The sequence below is a fragment of the Anarrhichthys ocellatus genome, unplaced genomic scaffold, assembly GCF_004355925.1.
Source record: "Anarrhichthys ocellatus isolate YVR2014 unplaced genomic scaffold, GSC_Weel_1.0 scaffold14, whole genome shotgun sequence".
Taxonomy (NCBI): Eukaryota; Metazoa; Chordata; class Actinopteri; order Perciformes; family Anarhichadidae; genus Anarrhichthys; species Anarrhichthys ocellatus.
In genome coordinates, this window is record NW_022280044.1 from 1039084 (window position 1) to 1050370 (window position 11287).

At 42.6% G+C, this 11287-nt stretch overlaps 1 protein-coding gene across 3 annotated transcripts in view; it reads right to left on the minus strand.

The window, feature by feature from the left end:
* Positions 1–3555: 3555 nt before the first annotated feature.
* LOC116387356 (zinc finger protein 385D-like) overlaps positions 3556–11287 on the minus strand; it is an 11426-nt gene continuing 3694 nt past the window's right edge. Inside the window, exons 3-8 of one of the 3 annotated variants that reach the window (XM_031854346.1) lie at positions 8414–8521; positions 7780–7948; positions 6349–6600; positions 6091–6272; positions 4897–4998; positions 3556–4538 (exon numbers count right to left, since the gene is read on the minus strand). In XM_031854346.1, coding sequence (XP_031710206.1) covers positions 4296–4538; positions 4897–4998; positions 6091–6272; positions 6349–6600; positions 7780–7948; positions 8414–8521 — 1056 coding nt within the window. In that variant the 3' untranslated portion in view covers positions 3556–4295. Of the gene's footprint in view, positions 4539–4896; positions 5717–6090; positions 6273–6348; positions 6601–7779; positions 7949–8413; positions 8522–11287 lie in introns of those variants that run through there. The other 2 variants (XM_031854347.1, XM_031854348.1) reach the window with 2 other exon arrangements.

The window sequence follows — 11287 nt, forward strand, 5'->3', positions numbered from 1 at the left end:
TGAGGATCCAAGAAAGTGTCCATGACAGCCAACTGAATGGCATATTGAGGCTACAGGAGGAGTTTGGTAAAGCTTGGGTGTTGTCAGTATCACCAGCTGAAAGCAAATGACTTTAACAGGGCGCTTCAGCTCTGAAACAGGCCTGTACTTTCAGCATACAGACAGCTCTTGATTTAGCTGACTTTTCTCACAAATATTTGACGCTTTGTTTGCTCTCAGTGGGAATTTACCGTATTGCGTATGTAAGGTTATGTAGCTGTTAAGTTAACTAAATAAATACAATTGTATTACAGTTGAAAATCCCTAAACTGAAGCTAACATTATTTTTTAGTAACACTTTTAGTATGGTTTAGGGGTCTGAGTAATGACTCACTGTTTTAATAATAATATCACTTCTGTTTTCCTAAAAGGTGTGTTATTCTTGCAAAAAGCCAGTACATTGTACAGCTGTTGCCTTACAGCAAGGAAATAATGAGTGTTGTAATTTGTATGTGAGAGTGTGTTTTGGGAGTCTGTATTAAAAAGAAAGAGAAGACAGACAGCCAGAGAGACTCCAGGTTTTAGCTCAGCTTGCTTTAATGGACAAATCCATCACACAGTAATTTTCATGCCACCCCTGACTATTCAAGTTTCAAGATGACTGGAGAGAAACGTGTTATCACAGGTACAGCAAAAGGAGAGAATAACTGATTAAAATTGACAGAGCATTGTGGCAGCCAGAGGAATTAAGGCACACGAGCATCAATACTGATGAATACATTGCCTTTTTTTTAGTGCAACGGAAGCCAGTGTAAGTTTATTTATCTACTGACGTGATGCACTGGTATCATTATTAAGAGAAAGCAAACATCTCTGTCTGGTCACATCTTTAGCTCACCCATCACTGTCCAGACGCCAATGAAGAGATCATCTGCTTCATGAAAAGTATTATCTCTAATCTGTGCACTCGCCTCAGCTGGGGCCAAGAACACACAGCCCTTTTAATATGGAAAATATGACTACAGTGCCATACTCACAATTTGTGATAATAAAATCATAACACAGATTGTGCGATCAACCCCAAAATCAACCTTTAAGACAGAAGAAGCTCAGGTGAGATTATGACTTGTTTTATGGATCTTAGATTTATGGAAAACTAAAGAAAAGGTAATCCGGTAGCCACTTACATTGTAAGCAATCAGATCAGTGTTAGATCATAGTCTGTCTTCCAGAGTGTCCTCTCAAACCCACACTATAACAAAATTAATCATCTGAATAACTAGTCACTGGATACAGATATACCTGGAACATCCCACAATGCATTTCAGTATTGCAGAGGAACTCTGATATGAACATTTGTCTCTATATGGGTGTGGGCAATGTCAGACTGCATTGCAAACCAACTAAACTGAAGCACCACTCTTTTTACCATCACAGCCCTTTGAAAGCGGCACTGAGCACCAGACACACAATCAACTCTCTGTGTGGTGCAGCTTGGTCATTATGCTTTACAGCCTGCTCTTGAATCCCCTGCTGAGCCATTTGCTTTACAGCCTACATCTCCTCCGTTTACTGATGTATTGCTCCATGCCATGCAGCTGCACTGCCTCCGCAGTACCAGAAAGCCTTACAGGGACTAAACAAATCCTGTCTGGTGCTGCAAGAGCAACAATCGCTACTGAGGAGAAAACTTGAACTGACGGCTGTGTCTAAACGTACTCTGGACAACTGTTGAAGTGACAGACAGACAGATAGAAGGTGCTTGTGCCACAGCTTCTGCCCATTCATCTTTTGTCTGAGCCACTATAGGGCCAGAGAATCACCGCTCCCAATGGAAGCTTTTACACGTCTTTTGGTGTAGGAGTGCCAACCTAAGCTGTTTCCCCCATTTCCAGTCTGTTGGCTCCAGCTTGAGTGGTATCAATCTTTTCATCTTAGGCAAGAAAGCGAATGCGTGTATTTCCCAAAATATTGAACTATTCTTTTAATTATTCCTTCAACTTTTTATCCTATCTTAAAATGGTATTTTAACTATATTTCAACTGATTTCTGATTTGAATGCAGACTTTAAAAAGTACTGGTTTAAGAATGTAGATTGCATTTTTATTTTGAGTGTTTTATTCTGGTTGAGTTTCATGAAAAAGAAAAAAAAAATTCCAAACCACATTTCTGTTGGTCGTAGTCTCGTTGCACGTATCCATGAACACCTTTGTTTTATTATATGCAGAAGTCAAAATGCTGCACCCTCACACAGAGAGCTTATTATAGTCCTATTTGTATGTGAACTGCCCACATATGTCATGCAAATGATTGCTTTGTATACCTTTGTACTCTCTCCAGGTAGCAGAGAATGAAACATTCCCTGAATGCCAAGTGTTTTGTGTTGCTGACATGTTTATGTGTGCATGTGCGCGTGTGCGCGCCACAAATTTGCCAGAGGAGTGAGAGACAGATAGGCTGTGAAGAGAGTGGCCCTGTATTGTGAGATAATGAAAGAAAGATGACAAAAAGTGAACAGAGAAGGCAGTGAAGGCTGGCGAGAGAATGAGCCAGGGTTAGGGTTAGGCCAGACAAGAGGAGGTCTGGATTCTGACAGCCTGTAGAGAATTGGGATTCCCACACACAGATGTTCACAATCACCCCAGACAATTAATAATAATAATGATAATGACTGCTGTGACAACTGGAGAGTCATGAGGCTGTGACTGATTGGAAGACAATTCTCTGAATTGGCCAGAATTATTTACTTTGGAGCTGCTGAGCGAGAAATAAGCAAAAGATATCTAACTAACTAATCCACTTTGGTGTCAGTTGATTGATGAAAGACCAAAACAAGAAGATAGTCTGAGGGGTCGTAGAGGGGTCGTAGAAAGTTGAAAAAAGACAGCAATCACACAACCTGATGGAGTGGGTTAAGACTTTGACCTCTGGGAAAAATAATCATCATTCACTGAACATCAGCATAGAGTCTCATCAGTGATCACACAAATGTGGTCAGTAAAAATAGCTGTCAGTTTTTTCACAAAAGTAAAAAAAAAAAGGCACAAGACACTGTCCTAAAGCAGGAGCACACACACACACACACACACACACACACATACACATACACATACACACACACACACACACACACACACACACACACACACACACACACAATACCTCTAGGCCTCAACATTAGCTTGCCAAAAATGAGACACACATTGATTGAGGCTGCAGTGTTGTGAACATCAGACTAATAGATAATAAAGTCAGCGCAGAACATTCTTGCCTTGATTTATCACAGAGAACGAGGGAGAGGGGATTCAGAGGCTACTATTCAGTAATAAATAGTTGGAAAAAAGTCTTCAAAGTCCTCCGTAGCCAGGTAAAGGCTATGGATGCGCCGTTTTCAATTTCGTTTTTTTAGGAAAATACTCGAGTACAAACCAAGAGAGGTTTTTGCGTACTGCTAAGCAGCAAAGGAAGATGGAATTGGCTTTGGTCTGCGCCTGAATGCAGAGTTATGGGTACCCATAGTGAGTTATGGGTATGGGCCGAGGTGATGCGCTTCTACATTTCTAGCAGTGTCTGGGTGAACACCAACGCAAGGAGCTGAAAAGACTAATGTAGATGTTTGTTACAGCATATGTCTTATTTATTTAATGCATCTGTTGGAACAAAGCTGTGTCACCATAAGAACACCAAGTTAAGTTGAAAGGATGTTGCACTTATTTTTGAATAAAATGCATGTTATGGCGCATTGAATTGATAATGAAGAATCTTCTGGGGTCAAACATGAGTATCCACAGCTATTGTTTATTGGAAAATAATAAACCTCTTCACTCAAGCATGCTCTGACTGGCATATATATACACTTATATGCATATCTGCACACACAAACACACACAGCTATAGACATCATGGAAGTTCACCATCATGCATCTTTCATATCTATACTGAATTAAACTTTCCATTTTATTATGGATTTTCTTGATTGTCACATAGATGATCAGCATCTATAAAAAGTGTTTATTACTGGAGGAATGAAGCAGTAGTGCAGAAAACATGTTGTAAAGTTTGACTTCTATGATGGCTATATCTGCGCATGCACTCAAACACATTCACACAAATGCTCACGTCAGAAAATGCTGTTGTTTACGTTGCATTGTACTTCCTCCATTGCTATCTGCTTTGTGGTTTTGGGCCCAGGAAATAATCTTCAGTCCTGGTCCATGACGCCTACCGCATCTGTTGTTAGTAGAGCACTGTCTTATATACCATGTTGTTCATCTGCTTTTAGCTGCAGTTCAGAGCTGATTGAGACGTCGACGGGGTCAGTAGGGGGGAAACAGAACCGATGTGTGTGCCGAACAGATGGGTCCAGGGGCCGAATGCAGCAGCGCCTGGGGGAGGGGCTGACTCTGAAACAGGGCGGGGCTCAAGTTCGAGGCAGGGCGGAGAGAGAAGGGGGGCAGCATTGCCATGGCAGCAGCAGCGGCAACAGAGAGCTGACGCTGTAGGAGACAGGAGGCCAGAGGATTGGTCAGGTCTTGCTCCTTCCGTAGAGCGAGGCGTATCTGATGACGAAAACCACAGACAAGCAAACTGCAATCAAGGGGTTTATTTTTTTCTCATGAGGAAATTGACCAGTTAAGTAGGAAACCAGAGACGGACAATAGGAGATAAGGTCTTAGCAGCTACTTGGCCAATAGAAGTACAAACTGTCCCAGTTACTGCCAAACAATCTTATCTGGAATCTGCTCTCCTGCCTTTTTTCCCCTCTTACAAGGTCATAGGATTACAACATGAGATTTTTCAACCCATATCGCAGACAAGGGAGTGAAGCTTCCTGGAAGAGGGTCGAGAGAGTCAACTCATGTACACAAACACAATGATGAGGGATGACAGTAAATCAAGCAACAGCAGAGTACTCACTGCTTGGAAACTCTGGTGACGCTGGGTGGGAGTGTAAGGGCTGAACTTAGGCTTGGCTGGTTTACCTGCTGCTCTGTCCTTGTGTCGCCTACTGCTGATGTGCTGCAGGAGAACAGACAAACTCAGGCAGCAGCATAAAATGCAGAGCGTACAAAGAAAGACGGCATCAGTCGCCTTTGTTTGTAAGAGATAATTAACGGAAGCCTAATCAAAGTTCTTGTGATGATTCAGACAGCATGTCGATATTTTGTTGGCTCTGACTTTGAGATTCAAAATATTCATGAGGGGGCGGGTTTGGAAATCTCTTTGGTTTGATTGACAAGCACAAACAGATGGCTACGGCCACACAATCAGCAGTGTGCCGCTAAATATTCATGAGCACCTGGCCAAAGTTAACTTTTAAACAGTCAGGCCAACACTGAGCATTCGTATCACGAACAGAGATGCTAACATCATATTCAGATGCTCGCTGAAAAAGACAAGGCTCAGTAGCTTTGTGCTCATTATTTTTAGGGATCTGTGATTTTAACTCACCTGCAGCGACAGGTGTGAGATGTTCGCACTGTGATTTGGCAGAAAATATGAACGGTCCTGAATTGCCTCCGTAATACATACTGGATAAAGTGACGTTGAATCTGTTGATGTCTTTGAGCGATTCGGCTGTGTGACAGCTGACCTTTTCATACCTTTTTACTCAGAAGAGGAACTGGCCAGTGAGAAGAGTGATGAGCCAGTTTCTCATGTCACCCACCAAGTGTTCACTCTGCTTGAGCAATGTAGCAGCTACAGTTGTTTGTTGTGTCATGCACATTTGCATGGACTTTAAGACACACAAAAAATATTTGTTTGATTACTTCCATGTTATGCTACTTTATATTTCTACTCCACTACATTTCAGTACTTTTTGTACTTCACTACATTGATCTACACACAGCTGCTAGTTACTGTTTGGATTTTACATTGAATGTCATAAGATAAGCTTTTACATTAAAACACATTGCTAAAAATTAAACCGGTGGTGCCCAATCTTTTGGGCTTCTGACCTCTGACAAAAAAAGCAGTGTATAGTCGGTGCCCCTCTTCATGTTTTAGATCTGCTGTCTAGAAGTTGTTTGAGTTCTCCCTCTTATCCTCTTTCATGGTTCCCTTTGTACAACTGGTTGTGGCCAAAACAAGACATTTTCAGCAGCTGACCTGTTTGAGCTGAGTCTCGGAGTTGACATGAACATCGCAGATCTCACAGTGGAATGTTTTGTTCTGGAGTCCAGTTGGCGACTCAGACGGCACTACCAACTTGGCTTTGACCCCCGGTCTCGGGAAGGACTTGATGGCTCCATCGCCACTCCTAGCCTGCAGCATTGTCTTGTGCTTAGTGCCTGAGCAGATATAAAGCCATGTCAACAGAGCATCAAACATAGCACCAGCAGGCTAAGCTGGACTACAGGTCCTCACCACTGTTGTGGGCCTGCAGCTGGGAGGCAGAGTTCACAGCAACCTTGCAGAGGAAGCAGTAGAGCAGACGTAAAGCTTTCTCTTCTTCCGTTTCCTCCTCTGGTGCCACCTCCATCTCTCCGTCTCTTTGTGTCTCTGTCTCTGGTGTCCTCAGGCTGGGTGACAGGGAGGGGTCAGAGGGTGCGTTCACAGTTTCAGTGGAGCCGCTGCTCGATGGCGACGCCTCTGATGTAGGGTTTGGGGGTGAGGGTTCTGAAATGAATGCAGAAAGAAACAGAAAGCTGTTAATAAGACAGTGTAAACAGTGGAAGAAACAAAAATATGATAAGAAAGGAACAGAAAGAGAAAAGAAAGCCAGCAAGAGAGATGGAGACCATGAAGATGAGACACATTTAAATATTTTTCTGCAGATTTCTGAACTCCTACTGCTTACAATAAGAAGAACTGATTTCATGATGTGCACAGAGACAGAGATAAAAACTCATCAAGCTACAGGTGTCTATGAGCTCTATCAACATCTCTAATCACACTAATAATCAATGATTTCCCCAAGGATCTGCCTCCCAGCACTTCAATTTAGAGTTTAGAGTCAGAGATGATTTGGCTGTATTATCTTTTGTGAGACTAACTTGTAGAGGTTCCCTGGAGGAGCGTGTGCTGATTTAAGGAATCACTCTTTGCAAATAATAAGGATTAGCTCTGCCTAGCTGAATGGTTGTCTATTTGTTGCCATTGACTCCTGTAATGGTAACACCACACTCCCCACTCGTGGAGGCCGACGAGGCTGTTTGTTGAAGTAATCTTCAGAGAGCTCTCCTGCCGTCTCATCCACTTCCCTTAAAACTGGAAATGATCACTCTTTCCCTCACTCTTCAAACACACTCTCACAGTAGCGATGCAGTACGATTCTTCAATTTCTTTGCTTTTTTAGCTTGCAGCAAAATGTATTATTTTCATTTCATAACACCCACACACATGCAAAAGTAGCACATCAGGACTGGCATACACACACACACACACACACACACACACACACACACACAGACACACATAGAGACATGCTGGAAAGCAATCAATGCTTTAACATACCTCCACACTTACTATATTGACACATCTCCAGGCACACGTGTACTCACACACTATACAGTGTTACCCACTGATCATGTTCAAAGCATTATAATGGGCTTTTGATCTCAGGAGGCCACTCAAGAGGTCGGTAAATTTAGATATGAAGAAGGAGCGGAGGGTAATTCTCAACCTTTAATCTCTTCACTGTGAAACCCAAAGCAGCAGGAGGTTTATCACATCAAAGAATTAAAGTCGTGACTGGGAAAAGCCGTATATTCATACATCTAACACTGTCATACATTTCATGTCTGCACACACACCCACATACACAGGGGAAGCATGTGTGCCTGCAGAGACTCACACCTCCTGATGTCGTGTCAGCACTGGAGGGCTGTGAGCAGGGTGACGGGAGGATTTGCGATGTGGTTTCCCTGGCAACCAGTTCAGAGGTCCTGATCTTTAAATCGGGGGTGTCCATCGCTTTCAGCCTTTTTGTGTGTTTGGTACCAGTGTAGTGGGAAAAAGCCTGTGCCTGTTCACACAACACACAACAAGAAGGTATGAAGTAATTGCACGCAATTATTTAGTTTTGTGAACCTGAAATGCTTTTATACAAAGCAACAGTACATGACTTGAATGTGAGCTCCAGCACAAAGTATTAAAGGCTGATATGCCTTCACATTGATGACAGATGTGTTAATGTATAGACTAACACCAGCCAATAAGTTGATCAAAGGGTGGTATGTAATATAGACATGGATGTGGTGACTTTGCATTGCATTGCATCATTCTGTAATAAGCAAAGTAAATAATGCATACTCTACAAAGGACAAATATTAAGAGGTGTGCACATTTCACACAACTATGAATTGGGGCAGGTCTAACCTCAGGGCAGTCCTCCTAAGCCGTTCAACTGTCATGTAAGGGTGTGTGTGAGAAATGAACCTAAAAGAAAAACAATTCAAAGTGTGTGTGTTTCCCACACAACAGCACCCACCTCAGAGTTGAACCTCAGTGGAAAGACTCCGCAGGAACTGAGCTTCCTCCTCAGCGGCGTTGTTAGCCCGAAGCCTGGGCCAATCAGAGCTTTATGGATGTGATCTATCTGCAAAGAAATGAGAGGTGTAAAATTAAGGTCACGACCGGTTCAGGGTTGTAAAAGGCCAGACTGAGTATGTAGTGAAAGTGATCACCTGTAGTGTTAATGGCATGCTGTCTGCAAGCTACTCATGTGCTCCTTTCAAGAAACACAGATTCATAACATCTCAGGTAATAGGTGGGTGTTGTAAGAAGGAGCTGAATGGGCGAGTATATGTCTGGCATGCATGGCCACAACAGTGTGTGTATGACATACCCTACACTGAGGCTAAGCTCCTATGAATGTTCTGATGATTTGATTTTCCACACAAAAACGTGTAAATATATGAGTGTTGAGAGTGACCACCCTGAATCCCACCTGACCACCTGGCCTCCGCTCTCCATGATGGAGCAAACTATAAACTACATTTTACAGCCACCTTTCAAACCTACAGGGGGTGAGTGCTTCATGCTGAAAGCCAAGCCTCGCCCAGTCCTTTTCCAAGAAGTTAGAAGTTAGAAATGAGGGTGGGGTTTAGAAACATTCCTCAAAAGGTGTCATTCACTTTTAAAAGAATGCTTTTCACTATTCAGAGAAGACTGTTTTAAAATGATGTGCTGTGAAAAATCTAACTATTGAGAAAATCTGACCTTTCACCCCAAGACTAGGTTTCTTTGAGAGTGCACAAGAAACAGGCAGTAAGCCTCTGCATGTCTGTGTGTGTGTGTGTGTGTGTGTGTGTGTGTGTGTGTGTGTGTGTGTGCGTCTATGTACACAACTATATCAGTAACTGACCACACATCACCTCTGAACATTACCTACTGGTTTAATGAGCCCATATACTCAGTGCAATAAAACCCAACAGGCCTTTGTGGAGCATAACAAACTTGTGATGAAATGTAGGGAGCCATATAATCAGCCACAATCAGAGAGGCATTATGGAAATCTGGCTGGAGGTGACGTAAAAACGTAGATGTTGTTGTGGGCCAGCCAAATAGTGCTGTAAGCCCTGGGGACATTAACTGTAGCCACTAGAGATTGTGCTCGTTTCTTTCTAATGCCTGAGATGAATTATTTGCTCTTCAAACGTTAAAAACGTAACAGAATCTGTCTGGAAGTTTGTGTGGTTGTGTGTGTGTGTGTTCATTTTCTTTGATCATCACTCTAGGCAGCTGCAGTGGAATGCTTCTCTGCAGTCACTGGTCTCTTATCTCTCTGTTTCCCTGCAGCTGTCTGTCTATGTAAAACTCAAGCAAACATAAAAACAAATACAGTTCTGTCATGTACATATCTAAAATACAAATCATGATATCATAAAAGTAAAACAAAACAAAACAGGAACTAGGCTTCTGTAATAAGCATGGTCATATACGGTGAGTGTTTAATGTAGCACATCAATAACAACATGGCCACATTAATGTTAATCACTTATGAGGCCGTAGTTTTCTATTTCTCTGATTGAGACTCAACATTTCAACATCAGTATAAGGCCCCCCTCCCTCATCAGCCCCCAAGGCTCCAGTATCACTATCTGACCTTCCATCACACATTCCCTCACTTCACCCCTCCATCTGCTCTCCTCTGAACTCTCTGCCTCTCTCTTTCGTGTCCGTCTGATCAAAGTCACCTTCCTGCCTCCCAGTGGACTCACTCTTACCCTCTACTCCCAATTCACACTCTCGGGTGGACTAACGCCTGTGGCAAAGTCATTTCACCCTTCTTACTCATTGCCTCTTCTTTCTTTCTTCTGTTGTCTGTACACGCACACACACACACACACACACACGGACTGTCGTATTTCCATCACTTTCCATTCCATTGACTTGCATTCATTTCCTGGAAGCTTACCCTAACCAATTGGTTGGCTTACGTTACGGAGAAATGCATTTTGTTCCCAAAAGGAAAGCGAGTCCCCTTAATGTGACTGTGTAAACAGATTTATGTCCCCACAACATAAGTAATACACACACACTACATCTACCCTCCCAGCTTATTGTGAAATTAAAACCAATAAAAGCAGTAAAGTCAGTGGGATGTACAGTAAATAAAGACCTCCACCACTATAGCTTCAGCATTAATCAGTACTTTGTCTCTAAGTTCCTCATACACCGCAGTGGTTACGTGTCAGACGTGCTCAGCTCAATGGAGTGAGTGAGGCTGAAACATATGGCCCAGTAAAGTAAAGCAGACTTTTACATGGAGCACAGTCAAGAGCCTCAACATTTATAGTGATGAATGTTCCTGGATTGATATTGTGTACCAGCGTGACTGCTATTTGTGAGCACATGACGTCAAGCAACTGGAGCGGGTTATGATGAATGAGCTGCTGCTTTTGGTTCTTTGTCATTTAAATGAGTATTTGCTTGGAAACAAAGGCACTTGTTTTTGTTTCCAATTCTGTCAAACTACGAGCCAAACTAGCCTGTGAAGTCCCAGTCTGGATCCCTGGCAAATTACACCCAACCAATACCAAGCACTGTAAAGGTCAGACAACATTCCTCAAACTGCAGAGTTGGCGAAATGTTGGAAATGCAATAAAATGAGAGACATGAGTTATAGATAGGTGAGAGGGGATGTGACTCAGCAGGGGAGAGGGTCTTGTGAGATTTCAGAAGACATATTTTGCCCTGTGGTAAATTATAAGTGAGACAGCTTTTTCTGAACCAATAGGAAACATCCATTACGAGGAAGTCAGCAGAAAAAGGAAACTTGTTTTGAAATTTGATGAAAAATTGTAATATTTTGATGTGTGTGTGTGTGTGTGTGTGTGTGTGTGTGTGTGTGTGTGTGTGT